The sequence below is a fragment of the Centruroides sculpturatus genome, unplaced genomic scaffold (genome assembly GCF_000671375.1).
Source record: "Centruroides sculpturatus isolate CEXI.00-Female unplaced genomic scaffold, Cexi_2.0 scaffold653, whole genome shotgun sequence".
Classification (NCBI taxonomy): Eukaryota; Metazoa; Arthropoda; class Arachnida; order Scorpiones; family Buthidae; genus Centruroides; species Centruroides sculpturatus.
The window spans coordinates 122,686-142,677 of record NW_019384874.1 but is presented as its reverse complement, the minus strand read 5'-3'; the positions used below and the strand labels follow the sequence as shown (position 1 = coordinate 142,677).

Genomic DNA, 19,992 nt, shown 5'->3' with positions numbered 1-19,992 from the left:
GACTGACTAACTGTACACTTGAACTCCATCAAAATAGATGCAGTATGCGGAACCTACTAGGCTATTGTTTTTAGAACTGTGGGTGGTAGGATGCCATTGAGTGAGCATGCAGACTCCTGCTGATCTTATTACTTCAGTCAGGTTGGCCACAGCCACCTCCAGATCCCCCGACACTCTTACCCTTAGCAACTGATGTAACTAAGTCAGCTGTTTTTTCAGCGAGGCATTTGCTAAACTTTCCCAGTTTTTGGCAGTCAGCCTGTAGCAGCTACTTGGCCTGTTTGGTGAGTTGCTCATCACCTCATAAGTAATGAAGCTATGGTCACTACAACTTTTTGTGTTGACTGTTTCCCACTGTGAAGTAAGTCTCAGCATAGCCCTACCCACAATGGTGAAGTCAATCTAGCTTTTACTTTCAGGCAAACAGATGGTCAGCCTGTAGCCAAATCAACCTGGAGCCAATCCCAAATGGATCATTCAGGACATGCATACCGCAACTCTTCACCACTTCCTTCATGGTCTCCCCAGCCAGATCGTCTATTGAGGAGCCCCACAAGTTTTTGGCATTAAAATTACTTACCAAAACCACTCAGTTGTGTGGCAAGACAACCCATTCAAGTTTTTCTAGAAGACTACCAATGTTGAATGATAGTGGGCAAAAATTGGAGACTGCAACCCAAGTAACGGATAATGACTGTATTTCTACAGTCACCATGAGTTGTAAAATGTGGATGGCATACACATTGATGTTTCTCCATGTTATGATGACAGAAGCACAACACTTGTTACCTTCTTCAGCAAATTTGCTCTATTGTATTGATAGATCTCAATCTTTCTTTGTATTAAGTTTGGCTCCTGGAGCAGGATGATCTCAATTTTCTGCTCTGCCACCTCAACTCGCAATTGTGCAGTGATGGCTCGGCACCTTTTGGCACTGAACTACAGGATTCTACATCCACATTTTTCGTTCCTCTGTTTGTATATATTTGATTGGTTGAATTCAGCTTAGTTTCCTTTTACTGACCATAATTGATCTGAGCCTTAACTCTTGAGTTCCTGCAGGTAGCACGAACAGTTCACACTCAATGTTGTGAAGGCCAAAGTTTTTTTAGCCTTGGTACAGTTGATGCATCTAGGCATTGTCACCTTGCACTCTTTGTAGGAGTGATCATTGGCACACTTGTTACATTTTTGGGCTGTTGCCATACAGCCTTTTGCTACATAATTGAACTTGTAGCATTTGTAGCATCAAGTGCAAGCTATATGTTCCCTCACGCAGTTGCGGGTCACCCCATGTGGAGTTTCCCCTTTTGCAGGAGAGTGCAGAAGACTATCAGGAAGGTCTCTAAAACCCAATTGATGAGACCTCCCTTTCCCTTGAGTGAGAAGTCAGCTGCAGCTTGATGTTATTTTGCACACAGATGGTTTCCACAAGAGCTTTGCACTTGATGTCTGGTGAGACATCAAACAATATGATCTGTGGCCAGTGTTTCTGGGCAGTTGGTAACTGACCCAGAAACACTGGGCATTAAGAGAGGCAGTTGGTAACTGACTGTCTCTCTTAATGCTGGTGGACCCTTTGTCAATTCCTTTGTAAGTTCCATCATGTTTTTACTCTTCTTCACCTCTATCAGGATTCTGTTATTGTGGACCCTTTGAACGTTTTTGATCCTGATGTCCAACTTCTTTGGGTTAATGTTCGTTTTAAGCAGCTCCCGAGTTTGGTAACTGTTCATCTTGTCATCTTTGGGGTACACCAGGAGTGAGTGCTCTATGGACTGTACCTGCCTCACATGTCTGGCAATGACTGTTGGCCCCTCTTGGCTCTGCTTAGGTACCCCTGTAGCAGTGATGGTCGCATAGGTTCTACAACCTGCCACTGCTGTCTTGCCATTTGCTGCAGGAGGCTTGGGTGGTTGCTGGCTTTCCACAACTTCTCTAAGAGTTCTGTTTTCTGCTTGGAGAGAGAAAATAGAACCTCCTTGATCTCCTTGGCATTAAGGTTTGTGACTACCTTACTGAAAACATTGTAGATCACCTTGCAGGTGGACTTTTGAGTGTTGTCAATCTTCCTGAGCAGTTGGGTCAGCTCCTTATGGATGCCATAGTGTGACCCTGTGATCACTCACTATCACCAGTCCTTCTTGCTTACCTGCAGGTGCCAACAATGGTGTTTCAGTTGCTGCTGTACTTGTCTTTCCAGCTGCGACTCCAGTAGGGCCATTCTTTTTCAACCCATCCTTTTTTTTTGGCAGAAGACCCCCCTCTTCCAAGGCCATTTTTGCCTTCTTAGCAGTTTCACTAAGTATAGGTTTATCATCTTGTGGCTTCACCTTGGTTTCAGCCACCTGCTACTTCTTGCACAGCTTTCATTTGTTACGAATGGAGGCTGAGGCATCCTTCCATTCACTCTTCGCTTCATGATGTAATGTTGTATTTATCTGACTCTGAGCCAGAAGTCCAAGGAGTTATTCCTCTGGCCTTTTCAATTAATGATGCTTTCACATCGCCCAGCTATTTGTTTCTTTTTGGTCACCAGTTAAAGACTTTCACTTACGCAGGGTTTACCTCCCTGCTGACTGGTGCAAACTGCACCTTCAGAAAGCCTCTCACTTGTGACTATGATATTGGTATCACATTTATTTTGTGTATCAGTCATATCTGACAGCTGCCTAATGGATTCACTATTTTTCATTTATTGTCACCAATAAATATAATTAAAGAAAAGAGAGAGGGTCAAGGCAACCCTATCACAATTATCCAGAATCTGTTTGAGATTTGCATTGAGAATTGAGAAGTATGCATTTAAGAGCCTCCCCACAAGTGGTTCAGTTTGCTGCTGGGGCAGCTACCTATTTAAATGGCTACCTACCCAAGGTCACCCCAACCCAGCTGGTTACTTGGCTTGGACAATCCCTTTATCTCTACTAGGAAACTTTTTTTCTGCTTCCAGTTCTCCAGGGCCAATACAGTCTTTCATCAAATAAATCTTTAAGCACCACCACATCCTTGAGTCAGAAGGAAGTTGGCCCTATGCTGGGGAGTGGCTCTGCCCAATGCCTAGTGATTGCATTACCGGTAACTGGTTTACTGGTATACTGGTAAATTATTTTTTTACCGGTATTTCGGTTTAAGAAAACCTCTTCATTAACTCAATATTTATTTTCCTAAAATTTCCACGGGAAATACCCACGGGAAGAAGATTTCTTTTTTGTCTCCCCCATACCATAGCAAGAAAACAGTGCAAGTGGTGATGGGTCATTCCATTTGTAATTTAAGGTTATTAAAAGGAATTTTCTAGTCTTTTTATAACTTGATTGCTTGTGTTATAGTCCAAAAACGGGTGTTGATTTTGGAGTATATACAGGAAAATAACCCAAAAAATTGAAAAAATATAGTAAAAGTCAAATTTAACAATGAAAGAGAAATTGGACTTATTCATTAAACATAAAATGAGCATAGACACTGATAACAGTAATATAAGAAAGTTTAAAGGTGTGAAAGATATAGTTTAAAAAGAAATGAATTATTTCTTAGAGCAAAAAATAAGGAACTTATCTTAATTAATTAAAAAGGTTTTCAATGCTCTAATGACAGTACGTCCAACTAGTATTGATTTTCAGAGAGCTTTTTCTAATGCAGCTGCTATTTGTATGAAAATTAGATCTACATAGATTAGACGATGAGCGCCTACATGTATCATGTTTGTTAAAAGCCTACTTTCAATATAAAGAAAATCATAATTAATTATCAGCATTATTTCAATGTATCTTATGTCATAATAATTGCTATTACAAGAATTGTTTGTCTAAACCAAGAGTTGCCAAACTTTTTTGGTCGTCGCCCCCCTACAAGTTTTTAAAACCTCACATCGACTCCCACCAAAAAGTTCGTGTTACAAACAAAACAAAGTACTTACTATTTTAATACATTTCTTTTAATTTTGCATTTTTTTCATTTATTGTATATTTGTTAATAATAATTTTTGTAACTGATAATCAGTAAGCTGGATAAGCTTGATGCTTAGCACCCCCTTATCCTTAGCTTAAGCTTGATAATCGACCCCCCAAAAATGTTTTATTGACCCCCAGGGGTCGATATCGACCACTTTGGCGACCCCTGGTCTAAACTTATAGAAAACTTGAAAATAAATAGTTGTCCAATAATTCTGTCAGTAATTCAGTTTCATTTTAAATCATTTGTTAATATGAATTTACTGGTAAATTACTGATAAACCGGTAATCCTGAATATAATTACTGAATTACCGGTAATATAATACCCGGTAAATTTGCAATCACTATCAATGCCTATCATGGTAGATATCAGTTTGCAAGATCTTGTAATTTACTTCAGGCTCTATCTATATCTTGGCCACCAGCAAGATTTTGGCTACAAGAGTATGACTCTGCCCCACTGGCTTCAGCATGCTGGCCATGGCCAGCCAGTCTTCCTTCTGGGAAACTGATTCTCTTTTACCAGACAAAGGGAGCTTTATATGGTTTGTGTTACCATGGGTTATGGGCAAGATTGACTGCATCTGCCCACCTGTAATACATTCAACTATCAACCTTGCACCACCAAGGAGAATGGGAGAGTTTGTGAAGTGTGTCTCAGATTTCAGAGGGTAAGGATTGTCGGATCCATGGCCTCCAGTCTCTGTACTGAAGCGGGTTTGAATCTGCAAGGTCCAGCATCCTCTGTGGCTAGTCAGGGACTTCATTCGCTAAGGCCTTTGACACAGCAATCATCTTGCTACAAGCAGATGCATTTACCATCGCAAGTAGGGGACTTGGGTCCATTCTACCAAGGCAGAAGGTTACTACCACATTTCAGCAGCACCTTATTGAGTGACGGCTGCATCACAGGCCCACAAGTGCCTTTGCTTTTGTTGGAGGATTACCAGTTTTCACCAGACAAGCCCATACAACTATGTTTCACTTATCCTATCTGAAGACAAGGCCTCCCTGGGAAACCTGTTTGTAGCAGTTACAGAATCTATTCTCTGGGTCCCATTATAGGTCCCCATAGTGACAATGCCATCAAAAACAGCTGCTGTGCTTTGGCTATATCAGTCTCCCCGCTGTTTTGATGTGAATTTGCATGCCACTAAGCCAAAATGCAACTCTATTGCTATCCATCTGAACAGGGATAGGTTCAAGATTGGGAAGATATTCAAAACCCTGACAGTGGCTACAGATAGAGATGTGGCACTTTGGACAAGCTTCACTACAGCCTGATATACAGACCCAAGGACCATGATATTCTGACATCTCTGGAACGTTAAGTTCTGAGTCTTAAGACTCCATTAATGGCTGAGGCCAAAGTGGGATCTTCAGATCCTCTAACCTGCCTGAGTTTCACAGCTAGACCCTTCTGACATGCCAAGGCCAGTTTCCTAGCTTTGGGGATTTATCCATAATCAATACTCAATGCTATTCAGTGGTCCATTTGCAATGATGACAACACCATACCAGGCATGCAGCCCCATGTCAAGCAGTTAATGGCATTTGTGCTGCCAGTTGTTCTACGTGCAGCCTGACTTCATGTAACCTATTGAGAGTGATTTGGGTGGACAGAGATGAACCTGTTGATGGTGACAGCTTTGGATGTCATGTTGTGGCAAATGGGTCCTGACAGGCTGTTTGGCAAATCTGCCAGTCTGTGCACTCTGTTGTGCACCAATGCAATCCATTTCCTCTTTGACATGTTCATAGATATTCTTGTGCCCATTGTGTCACACATTACTAAAATGGTGCTCACCCAACACATGGCAACTGCACATTTTGACAAACCAAGGTCGTGCCAAAAATGTCTGTGACAAAAAGAAAGATGAGTGATACTTTAATTGGCCATATTTATATTCTTCAAACAAAGTAAAAATATCAAGTACATAACACTAATGTGGTGTAGTACAATGTAATATTTCTATGCAATGCACTGTACTGTACATCTCTTAGAGAGCTAAGTAAATTTAAAATGTGAATATAATGTATATGTACTAACATATCATTTTAAACATGTATTTTTTTTAACAGCGGGTGGATCATATTTTATGATTTCTCGTTCTCTTGGTCCTGAATTTGGCGGAGCAGTTGGAATTTTATTTTATTTGGCAACTACATTTGCTGGAGCTATGTACATTGTTGGAGCGGTAGAAATTTTTTTGGTAAGTTTACCTTTTAAATTTGTTAATGTTATAAACAAAAAGTAAAATAATAAAGATGTAATATTGAGCCTGTATATTGTGAAACTGTAAATAAACTAATAAAAGAGACAAAATGTGTAATATTGAAATAAATTGGAATTGGTAACATTTACAACTTGAAAATGGCTCTTAAATAAGCTGTATAATTAGTTTAGATAGTGCACTTTTTCTTAAATTGAAATTTTTGAGCTTATTAAAAAAAAAATGTGGAAGCATAATTAATGAAGGATAGATATCAGTTACTTGCATTTGGTAATTTTAGAATTAATCAGAGTTATTACAAATTATTATTTTTGTGCTAAGTTCTGTTGACAACACAATTTTATGTTCCTAGAATTTTTCAGGAACATAAAATGCTGTATTTATATAGAATTGGGGGAGTTAGTTTCCCTGCAGAGAGGAGTAAATTATCAATGGTTCTTTGTTTTTAGTTTGGCATGATCAAAGTGAATTGATCATGCCAAACTAAAAACAAATGATTTTTATAGAGATATTCTGTTGAAATTTTCCAGATGATAGGTTTGATTTCCCAAGACTACTAGAGAAATGATAAATAATTTAAATTTCTATGTTGCAATGAAGCAGAATTTAGTTCCATTAGAAAAATTGGAGTTTACTTGTTACAAATAAAATATTTATAAAGTGCAATTCAAGAAAGAAAATACTGTTTTAAATGTTAGAATTTTGTATATTTTTATTTTTAAGAGTCAGATGATGTGTATTTTAACAATGGTCTTTTTGTATTAATAACTTGAAAATTGCTGTTAAAAATGACTTTAGAAATATAGTGACTGTAGAAATAAATAAAGCCAGTAGAACTTTAACTTGTATTAATTATAGGGATGTGGACACACTATCTACTGCATGGAGGTCTCTATATGAGCTCTAACTTGACAGCTCTTTAATGGGGCAATTCTATTTTNTAAGTCATTCAGTTTGAAATCACTCTGACACTAGACTAAAGTAGACTCAAAAATGTTTATTTTTTTAATTAAATGTACGGTGCTACAAATTTAATTTTTCTTCTTATTAAAATAAAGCTATTTTTAGCTGTTACATGTAAGTTATTTCTTTTAACTTATATAAATTTTGGGTAAGTTTTAAATTTAATATTTAAAATTTTGATCTTTTATATTAATAAATTGCATAATTTGGTTATTTGACATACTCATCAAATATTTACTATATTCCCTGTCATAAAGATAAAACCACAATAGAATTCACTTCAAACTTTTATTCAAATGTTGTGAAAAAACTAGATACAGATAATGTTCTTAATGTAAAGTATTGTAAAGCACTCATTTGGCATTACAGTAGAGCGTCGTTTATCCGAATCAATTGGGGACTGGGGTTGTTCCTTGTATAACATGGCACTTTATAACACGGTTTTGCTCTAACATGGTTCAAAAACTGTGGATATTCCCCATAAAACATTGTTTTTGGTTTCGCTCTAACACTGTTCGAGAATTTGGAAAATTCTCCGTACAAAATTTCAGATTTTAAATACAAACTCTGTTTTTCAATATTTTTTTCTTTAAGTAAGTATGAGTGTTGTCTCAAATTTACTTACAGATTTAGAATTAGCGTTTCTCATTTCCTGGTCTTTTGTTTGTCTCGGGATTCCAGGATAAAAGTGAACTGTTTCCCAGGATCCTGGAAAATCCCAGGATAGAATTAATTTTTTTTAAGATATACAAAATATCTTGAAATCAAACGATATAATTATTTTTCATTTTTAAAGTAATTTAATACATTTTGCAACCTCCTAAATCATATTAATAATGCTGTCTAAGATATATATTAAAAATTACCTTTGAGTTACATAGAAATTTTCACAAATAGAAAAAATTTATTAAAGTTTGCTGGAAACTGCATACAACAACAACAAAAAAATGCTTTGAATTGACTAAAAATTTAAAAAAAGAAAAAAAAATGAACTTAGATGAAACTTCTAACTTAAAAGGTAATTTTCGTTTTTTACATAAAACATAATACAAAATATTATTGTAAACTTTTATAATAAGATTTTATAAAAAGTAAAGATGGTTGATACTCTGATCACTCAATTTGATTCTTATTTTANTTAGATGAAACTTCTAACTTAAAAGGTAATTTTCGTTTTTTACATAAAACATAATACAAAATATTATTGTAAACTTTTATAATAAGATTTTATAAAAAGTAAAGATGGTTGATACTCTGATCACTCAATTTGATTCTTATTTTAGTAATGAAAAATGAAAGTTATTTTAGTAATGAAATGTTATGTGTTTTTTTGCCTGTAGCCTGGAAGATTTCTAGTTCGTTTTGGAGATTGTAGTACTTCTTTTGCTCTCTAGTATTCTTGATTTGTCTACCTTGGCTGCTTTAATAGAAACATCAAGCTTATACCCAATAATTTGGCAGTTCGTTTGTCTTTAATAATCAAGTTTATGAAGAAAAACTTCATACTTGTAGACTTTGTACTCGCTTGTATCCTTGCCCAATTTGCACAACCTGGTGTTACGTGGTTATTGAAGCTACAGGGCATGGTTAAAAATTAAGAGTCTTGCCACAAATGAGCTACTTATTGATTATTGACCATTTGTGACATGCCATAGTGAGCAAAAATTTAAAAAAACTAATAAGTAGGTTTAAGAGGCCTTCATACAACACCTGTGTGCCTCCATGTTTGCTCGTATCACATTATGTATTCACACTAGAGGTGACCCAACTGTGTACTAGAACCTTCTTTCATTTGTAGTTTTTCTGCAATAAATGATCCTTTTGCTTTCATTTTGTATTGACTGTTACACTCACACATGAACAATTTCGTTCAATTCCAACAACTCCTTCTTGGTGCACTAATTTCTATGGCAATGAGTGTAGTATGCCATGTGTGCAAGTTCTAATATTTGTTGGCGGTAGAAGGCAGAATGCTTTATATTATCCAGTAAAATGTCCAAGTTGCAAAAGCAAGGCTGTATTAAAATAAAAGAATAAAGGGATGCAAAGTAAAGCCTGTTAAATATTCTTGGTCTGATAATGTGATAGTCCCTAATCTGTCAAATGTACACAGATTTGCAATTATTCATGAAATTCATATCCCCAATGACATGCAGATACAAAACTATGTGTCCTTCTGCAAAGTGCCCTAAGAAACTCATATAATATTGATAAATGATTCTCCAGGAGACGGCATAATATTCAGCATAAAGAAGGAGACAAGAACATCAAAGTTGTTGGGTAAAACAGAAGAATAAGAAATGTATGGTATAAAGAATACTGATAATGAGGAAGTTACCAGCTAAAGTAGGCTATTGCAGGAACCCCACAATGTATGCTTAAGAATCATGTAAGATTCTAGCGATAGATGGGAGGTTTGCTTGAGAATTAGAATGTATTGATGCCACAGGCAGATTTTTACATAAAAGATAAAATAAACATGCATTAAAAGCACTTGAGTAACTGAAGATTTTTAAATCCACAAGTAAGGGAAAATGCATTATCTATAAGCATGTTGAACCATTTCAACTGCATGGAAAACCTATTATAACTCTTAATAACCAGGCAAAACATTCCTTCATACATTCTAGGAAGTTAACATTGTTAACATTGAACATTTGAATTGATAAAAATTTTGCTTCTACCAAATGTCTTTTAAATCTGTTCTTTTTTTAAACATTCCATACCCAAATATGATCTTTGATGTTCTCACTGAAAACTTATTAATTTAGGTTGAAAACATTTGTAAAGATTTGAGTAATACAATTTTGCTGGATAAGGAGATGTTATATTCTTTAGACTGATATGTCTACTTTACCAGATTGATTTATATACAATCATTGTTAAATTAAAGTACAGTGGTACCTCGGTATACGTCTGTTTTAGAATACGTCCAATTCGGAATATGTCCTGTTTGGACGAAACAAATTTTGCTCGGTATACGACTTTTGTTTGGTATACGACATAATTCAATTATACGTGCCATCAATGAATAAGTAGCACTATCGGTGTACTAGACCAGACTAGACGTTTGCAGTGCAATGGTTTATAACTTTTTTTAATTTCTTCTGATTTTAATTCGTAAGTAAAATTTTATTATTTTTATTAATCACGAATCCCAAAAAGGCAAATGAAAAGCGACAGAAAACTAAAAAAATGACTAGAATTACAATGGAACTGATGAAAGAGATTGTTGAGAAATATGAAGGTGGCACGCATGTTCGAGATTTTAACTGTTGTTTACCGTATTCCGAGAACGACGATACGGACAATCGTGAAAAATAAAGACATTATTAAATCTGCTAACGTTGCGAAAGGGGTTAAATCAATTTCTAAACAGAGATCGAAGACATTAGATCATGTCGAGAAATTGCTTTTGCTTTGGATAACTGAAAAACAGTGCTGGAGACAGCGTATCGGAAGCAATTATTTGCGAGAAAGCTAAAAAGATATATGCTGAGCTCACGAAAAATCAAGCAGGAACTAGCCAGGAAAGTGAGGTGTTTAAAGCCAGCCATTTTTTTTACGTGAGAACGGATTAATCATTTTTACATTACTTCTTATGGGAAAGGTTGGTTTGGTATACGTCCAATTCGGTATAAGTCCAAACATCGGGAACGGATTAAGGTCATATACCGAGGTTCCATTGTATTTTGCATGTTTGATTGAACTAAATATTTATGACTATTATTAAACTTTTTGTTCTTCTATATTTTAGATTTATTTGGCTCCATCATTATCATTATATGGGGATTTCAAAGAAGACCAAGAAATTATGTACCACAATTTTCGTACATATGGGACAATTCTTCTTGTTATAATTGGAATTATGGTTTTCATTGGAGTTGCTTTTGTCAGTAAATTAGCACCTGTTGCACTTTTTTGTGTAATAGTGTCCATAATTTGTGTATATATTGGTGTTTTTGTAAATACTTACGGAAGGGATAATTTGAAGTGAGTATAACAATTTTGAAATGTTACATGAAAATAATGTTTAATATAAAATTTTATTTTTAATATTTTATAAAATAAAATAATTTCAATTATTGGATGTGATATTAAATATGTTTTTAGTTTGATAATTAGTTTAAATTTGATTTATCACAACAATGTTAATATCAGTTCAGTTAAAAACAACTTGCATGTGATGTATTGGAGTTCTGGATGTACTGTACATGTTGTGCATGTATATTTTATTCAGTTCCATATTTGTAATGTTTCCATTCCGTTTTAACCTCATCTGATCCATGAGAGTAACCAAATTTTAAGTGGAAGCAAGTGTAAACTTTGAATGGAATGAAGAGATATGGTGGTATGGTGGAAATAAATTTTAAAAGAGAATAAAACAAATTCAACAATTACAAAAAAAAATGACCACACAGCACTTAGAAGGGATGCTATGCAATGGCCAATAAAACTATCGCAAAATGTATACTTTTATTCAGTACAACAATACAACAGCAAAGTGTTATAGTTTGTTTTAATGTACTGTACAGGTACATAAATGGTGGTTATAATTAAATTGATCCTGTTCAAACCTCTAGAGCTTGTTCAGCTTATCAGATTTTGATGAAACTTGATATATATGTTATAGACCACAGGGAAAAGATTTCTGCAATATAAAAAATAGTTCAAAATTCTACCACAAAGTGAAAATGTGGTGTCTAAAGAAAGATGAAAACAAATCTTAGAAACTTAAAATTAGTTTTCTAAATAAATATTTTAATGTTTAAAAACATTACTAACTGCTTTTATTTTAGTTCAGAAAACTAGAGTATACACGTACTGTACATCCATTTGATACCATTTAATTAATGATTATAATGTAAAATAATTGTAACTTTCTGAATAATTAGATATTTATGTTTTTTTGTATTTATCTGATTAGTTTAATTTAAATTTATTTTAAATTATATATGAATATATGTATCTTTTGTTTTATTTTTCTCTAGATTTTGTGTTTTAGGAGATCGTATTCTTTCCAGTATATACTTGGGTGTTGAATATGAATGCACCAAAGAAAAGAATATCAGCAATTCTTTATTTTATCTGTATTGTTCTAATGTGACAGCTACAAATTCTACACAAAATTTAGGTTATACTTGTGATCCATATTTTGATGATAATGAAGTAAAATACATTGATGCTTTACCCGGTCTTGCCAGTGGCGTTTTGATGGGTAAGTAAAATTTCAGAACGAAAATCAAAATCACAAGAAGTAGACTTAAATGTAATAGTTTATAATTTTATTTTATTTGAAATATTTTAAAATTATCTTGGTTCTTCAGCAGCTGGTTTACAACAGAGTAAAATCCAGTCTTTTATGTTGTTATGTTGTTATTCTGTTAACTACATTTTTAAGCTGATGGATTGAAAAATGTTTCTGATGAAATAAAAATTAAGGAATTTTATATGTTAGACTGTTTTGTGGGTTTTATTGATTATATAATTGTTTTTTTTTTGTTTTTAACATGTTGGCTACCGCTATATTCTTAGCTGCTCCCTAAGGCAGTTCTTGGTTAGGAATGTTATTGTATGTAACAGTCAATTTGTAACATTTATTCTTCATTCAAACTTGTAACAAAAGTTTATTTTATATTAAAATGTCTACACAATTTTACCTTGTAGTTGGTATATAAAACAGGAATTTTCCCACAGGTTAGGGTAACTCAATCAACTCAGATAAAACCAAATATAAATAAAGCAAGCAATACACCTTTAACAGTGGGTAAGATTTTGGTGAGAGACAAACTGGCTTGAAAATATTTGTTTTTATCCAGTGTTTTTCTCTGTTAAAGGTGTATTATTTACTTTGTTAGATTATTGATACTAGCTTTTTGGTTAATTCAACTTTATAAAGGCAAACATAATTACAGTTTATAATAATGGAATGCCTGTTGTAGATTGAGGACTTTCTTTTATTCGCTGAGTCAAGCATATGGCATTTTTGTTCCTGTTTGTTCTAAACGGGTCTGTTATTAGAAGTTAACTTCTTAGGATAACCAAATCTCATAAAAATAGATTCAAGCAATTTGATAATATTGTTTGTACAGATAACCCCCGTATAACATGGGAGTTATGTTCCAAAAACTTGCCTTGTTATGCAAATCCGTGTTATATGAAACAAAGAACTAGTGCGAAAAGGGGGAGTTAGGTTCCAAAAATTAAAAAACATGCTGTTAAATTCTTATTTAAATTGGATTTATTATTCATTTTTTTCATAGGTAAAATACTTATTTATTATTTAAGTAAATATTTTACCTGAGGATTATTCATCCTATATGATGATCTCAGCATGAGCATCATCAACTGGTAACAGTTTTTGGGTGCGTTCGTTAATAGCAGTCGCTCTGCAATGCGCTGCTGTTTGTAGGCATTTAGGAACGATGGTGAAAGAAAGATGGTGGCACCCACACTATTGATAGTATTGTGATGGAGAAATCTATAATTCTAAAATGAGCTTTTAGAGGCAAAAAAAGGGTCCCAAATGTAAAATTTAACCATTAAATGAATTATTTGTTGAAAGAGCATTCAAAGTAGCCACAAAAACAATTAGAATGCTTGCGCAGAGTTACGCGGAGGTATAATAGAACGCACCCTTTATTACATTTCATGTTGTATGAGAGTTTTACCCAATTCCTGAACTGTGTTAGAGTGAACCTGTGCTATAGAAGTGCTGTGCTATATAGAGGTTACCTGTATTTACTTTCCTCATTGTAGTAGCTTTTGGCCATCTACTGTAATAATTCACTAAAGCTACAACCAAAATTATTCTCAATTCCATAAACCAGGCAATTATAAAATAAAATAACAAACACACTAACTTTAAAGTTCTCCCAGTAGAATGGTGAAAAAATTAACACAAACATGAAAGCATGAACACAAACAAATACTTTCGGTCTACTTCTAACACCTGTTTTCAGGTTATTGAAGTGTTCAAGAATGTGTTCAAGAATATTGTTCAAGTGTTCAAGAAAGTGTTCAAGAAGTGTTCAAGAAAGTGTTCAAGAATATTCAAGAATGGAATGTTTGAAGAACCTTGTTCCATATTTTCACAGATTGACTGGCATGCCAAAGATAATCGAGGGAGACCAGCATGCTGGTTAAGCCATGACTAAAAAATAAAATTAATCAGATGTAACAAAACTAGTAGTTAAGTATATGTTAAAGAAAACATTCTTCCTAGTACAATAAAATGATAAAATTGTAATTTGACTGACTGTAGAAAGTTTTCATTTACAAGTCAATAAAACAAATAGTGACTTTTGATATTGCAGCTTGAACTGACTAACTATACTATTAAGTTAATAGTATAGTTAGTCAGTTCAAGCTGCACTGACAATCTACCCTAACCTTAAAAATAACACCTTCCTCTCAAATTTTGCACAAATTGGATGTTAATAGGTATAAGTTAAGATAATTCACACTGAGTTTTTGAAATTTGATATGTTTATTTTTGCATTTTTGGATCAAATTGTAATAAAATAAAGATAAAAGAAAGCACTTTCAGCATTCCATGAATAATATTTTGCATCATTAGAAAGAAGACAAAATGCAGAAATTAAACATGTAATCATAGTTTTTGATGCAATGCTGATAGTTTCACAGTTTTAGAATGAAAACTTGTTCGTTTTGATATGCCCTCTAGAGAGGTATTTATAACCTCTTAAACTAGCATGCTGGTTTTTACCATATGGAAATATCTAATTTCATGGTCTTCCCAGATACACTGACATGCCAGACAATCCATGAAAATACTGTATAAATTTGAATTCAAATTTTGACAAATGGGATGTTTTCACTTGTAGCTGATATTATAAGTTTTTTATAATAATATATTGAATAAGGCCTGCCAAGCACAGGAATTTGTTTTTCTACTTTAAAGCTGATATTCATTCTCTGCTTTTTTGTTTAAAGATTTGTAGCACCTCCACTATCTTGAGATATTCCATTTTGTCCATTTTAATTTTGCTCGTTGTAAGTCGGCTTCAATATTATCACTAGCATATATCAAAAGAGTGGTGAATTGCTTTTTATTTTCTATTTCTATATCCAATTTATGTTCTGTTATGCATTTTTTAAGTGATCTCTTGGTACAACCTATATACAGTGGTACCTCAGGTTACGAACGCCCCAGCATACGAAATTTTCAGGATACGACATGAAATTTGAACATATTTTTGCTCCACGATACGAACAAAAACTCACCATACGACGTTACATTAGTTCGCATTTTTCATTTGTTTTTCTTATTACAGTTATTTTTTTAATGTATTACTTGGCTTTAATTTGAGTATGTTTTTCGCGTTGGAACGAATTATTTGGTTTTACATGTAATCGTATGGGAAAAGATGATCCCCTTACGACATTTTCATGATACAATCTCAGTTTCGGAACGGATTAATTTCGTATCCTGAGGTACCACTGTATATATATTAGATCCTTTTGGAACCTGTCATCCCTAATAAGTTTTTTGTAAATTTCAGGGGCTTTTTGGTCATCATTGGTTATGTAAAGGCTAAAAGACCTTTGCAGTGAGAAGGTTTTTTTTAGCCTGACAATAACCATTCAACACAGATGAAAACATTTGCTTTTATGTAGATTTTTGTAGTTTCTTATTGGATTTTGATTTTATGTGTAGTGCTTATTAAAATGATCATTGTTATTCTCATTTTGTAACTTTTAATTGATTAATATGGAAGTATATCTGCTGCACCATCACATGCTATTTTAGCTCATTTTTTTCTAATATTGCATAATGATAATAGAAATAATAAATTTTATATAATTAAATTAAAATTTTTGAATTTAATCATAAATTTTTTTTTATAGAGAACATTCAACCAAACTTTAGAAGTAAAGGTGATATCATTTCTTTATCTGAAGTTCATGAAGAATCATCTCATACAGAAAAAACATATAATCAAGTTATTGTAGATATTACAACTTCATTTACAGTTCTTGTTGCCATTTTCTTCCCTTCTTGTACAGGTATGTGTATAAAATATAATATATGGTTTAATGGAAATTAAGTTCCAATTTACAGAAATTGGAGTTACAAAATATATGAAACAGATGGTATTTATTCTTAAAGATATATTTTATTCTTGATAGACGACAAAAATTATTGTTTATTTTTACAGATTTTAAAGTATTTGTACAAAAAGTTTACTTAATTTATATTTTATTCTCGTTTTATTTATTTATTTTCAATTTAAATTTTATGTCAATGAGCACAATGACAATACATCTTTCAGATGTCCAAGAAAGAAAAAACAGCAATAAACAATAAACCCCATACATTTGTTTACATCTGTGAACTCCGCAAGGCACGTGGTCTGCGGTTACAGATATACGATAGAAAGAACAAAGGGAAGGACAATGAAAAATCGGTAGACACGTGTGATCAGGCAAACAAAGGTTTATTTTAGTAAAAGAAAAACGCGGTACAATATATATCTCAATAAACAGTCCAACACCCGACAGATATTGTAACAAATAACGAAATAGCCTGATGTTCCCCTTTCCGTTAACCTTCCTCACGCGAGGCCCCGTTTTTTTTTTCGACAATTAAATATAGATCCGAAAATAAAAATATTGTGGACGGAGTACCTAAGGGACTTGCAAGGGTTCTGTCGTAGCGGTCCGATTGTGGGCTTCGATGGGGAATCTTCTTCTTTTCGAGTCGCAACTTCCTTTCTTCTACCAACGGTCCACTCTCTTCTCGGTCGCTCTTCTCTCTCTTTTTGTATGCGGTTCTCTCCCTTTCTTTCTCGAAAAAGTCCAAGAGTCCTTTTCTTACTCCTTACACCCGCTTTTATAACTCCCTCCAACTCCGTCACACTGTCACGGACCAATCAGACGCCGGAAACTTAGCCATCGGCTAACAGGAGGCACCGAGGAAGGAAACGGAAGGGAAACGGTACAAATTATACGCGCGACGCGACATAAACGGAAAACAGAAAAAAAAATATATATAATACAATCATAGCAACGAAGTGCTACACATCACAATATACATTGCACAAATTGTTAGTGATACACAGTAATTATGATTAATTATTAATTGGTTTAGAATGTACAGCTTTTTAAATTTCAATTTATTAGTTTTAAAGTTGGTCAATTTCATTATTTTAGAATGAATATTATTTCACACTTTAATAACCATAATTATTATTAAATGTTGACCTATGAAACATTTATGATTCAGAAGTATATAATCTGTTTTTTGGATAGCATGTAGTAACAACTGAAAACCTGGGTTAATATTAATATTAAAAACACTTACCATCCAGATTGCAGTTTACTAGGATATTATTTCATATTTTTAATACAGGAGGAAGAAATTGTGCTGATATTCAATATTGTATAAATGTTTAGATACAAATAGATAACTTGCTTTGTAAACAATAGTTTTATATTGTAATACCCTTTTTTACTTTATTGTATAAAAGCACAACAGAAGTATATTCTTCAATATTGAAACAGTTTCTATTAATTTTTTTCTGTGTTACTTGTATTTTTTGTCATAAAGTAATTACAGGTGTTTCCTCATATAATTATTTCATAAGAGAGTTTTGGTTTCATAACTGTTTTATATAAATGCAAAATAACTTTTGAATTAATTTATTATACCAATGAATTTTGCTAGCTTTACAAAGTTAATTGATATGTACAATCCATCCTAAATGTTGATTAATATATAGATTTAAATATCTTATAATTTTGATTTTCTGTATTTCAATATTATCTATAACTAAACGGATATTTCTGATATCTTGCATAATATTTCTATTAGCAAATACAGTGTAATAAGTTTTATTGAAACTGATATCTTTATAGGTATATTGGTGATAATTTTAAAGGGTTAAACTCAATTTTATTATTATTTAATCTTTCTAAGTCATTCAGTTTGAAATCACTCTGACACTAGACTAAAGTAGACTCAAAAATGTTTATTTTTTTAATTAAATGTACGGTGCTACAAATTTAATTTTTCTTCTTATTAAAATAAAGCTATTTTTAGCTGTTACATGTAAGTTATTTCTTTTAACTTATATAAATTTTGGGTAAGTTTTAAATTTAATATTTAAAATTTTGATCTTTTNACTTACAGTTATTTTTTTAATGTATTACTTGGCTTTAATTTGAGTATGTTTTTCGCGTTGGAACGAATTATTTGGTTTTACATGTAATCGTATGGGAAAAGATGATCCCCTTACGACATTTTCATGATACAATCTCAGTTTCGGAACGGATTAATTTCGTATCCTGAGGTACCACTGTATATATATTAGATCCTTTTGGAACCTGTCATCCCTAATAAGTTTTTTGTAAATTTCAGGGGCTTTTTGGTCATCATTGGTTATGTAAAGGCTAAAAGACCTTTGCAGTGAGAAGGTTTTTTTTAGCCTGACAATAACCATTCAACACAGATGAAAACATTTGCTTTTATGTAGATTTTTGTAGTTTCTTATTGGATTTTGATTTTATGTGTAGTGCTTATTAAAATGATCATTGTTATTCTCATTTTGTAACTTTTAATTGATTAATATGGAAGTATATCTGCTGCACCATCACATGCTATTTTAGCTCATTTTTTTCTAATATTGCATAATGATATAAGAAATAATAAATTTTATATAATTAAATTAAAATTTTTGAATTTAATCATAAATTTTTTTTTATAGAGAACATTCAACCAAACTTTAGAAGTAAAGGTGATATCATTTCTTTATCTGAAGTTCATGAAGAATCATCTCATACAGAAAAAACATATAATCAAGTTATTGTAGATATTACAACTTCATTTACAGTTCTTGTTGCCATTTTCTTCCCTTCTTGTACAGGTATGTGTATAAAATATAATATATGGTTTAATGGAAATTAAGTTCCAATTTACAGAAATTGGAGTTACAAAATATATGAAACAGATGGTATTTATTCTTAAAGATATATTTTATTCTTGATAGACGACAAAAATTATTGTTTATTTTTACAGATTTTAAAGTATTTGTACAAAAAGTTTACTTAATTTATATTTTATTCTCGTTTTATTTATTTATTTTCAATTTAAATTTTATGTCAATGAGCACAATGACAATACATCTTTCAGATGTCCAAGAAAGAAAAAACAGCAATAAACAATAAACCCCATACATTTGTTTACATCTGTGAACTCCGCAAGGCACGTGGTCTGCGGTTACAGATATACGATAGAAAGAACAAAGGGAAGGACAATGAAAAATCGGTAGACACGTGTGATCAGGCAAACAAAGGTTTATTTTAGTAAAAGAAAAACGCGGTACAATATATATCTCAATAAACAGTCCAACACCCGACAGATATTGTAACAAATAACGAAATAGCCTGATGTTCCCCTTTCCGTTAACCTTCCTCACGCGAGGCCCCGTTCTTTTTTTCGACAATTAAATATAGATCCGAAAATAAAAATATTGTGGACGGAGTACCTAAGGGACTTGCAAGGGTTCTGTCGTAGCGGTCCGATTGTGGGCTTCGATGGGGAATCTTCTTCTTTTCGAGTCGCAACTTCCTTTCTTCTACCAACGGTCCACTCTCTTCTCGGTCGCTCTTCTCTCCTTTTTCGTCTGCGGTTCTCTCCCTTTCTTTCTCGAAAAAGTCCAAGAGTCCTTTTCTTACTCCTTACACCCGCTTTTATAACTCCCTCCAACTCCGTCACACTGTCACGGACCAATCAGACGCCGGAAACTTAGCCATCGGCTAACAGGAGGCACCGAGGAAGGAAACGGAAGGGAAACGGTACAAATTATACGCGCGACGC

At 33.3% G+C, this 19,992-nt stretch overlaps 1 protein-coding gene across 1 annotated transcript in view; it reads left to right on the top strand.

The window, feature by feature from the left end:
* The window catches only part of LOC111630925 (solute carrier family 12 member 6-like), a 132,875-nt gene that overhangs the window by 40,585 nt on the left and 72,298 nt on the right, over window positions 1-19,992 (top strand). Inside the window, exons 6-9 of the mRNA XM_023375084.1 lie at window positions 6,037-6,167; window positions 10,909-11,144; window positions 12,143-12,369; window positions 16,023-16,181. Of these exons, the coding sequence (XP_023230852.1) occupies window positions 6,037-6,167; window positions 10,909-11,144; window positions 12,143-12,369; window positions 16,023-16,181 (753 nt within the window). The remainder of the gene's footprint in view (window positions 1-6,036; window positions 6,168-10,908; window positions 11,145-12,142; window positions 12,370-16,022; window positions 16,182-19,992) is intronic.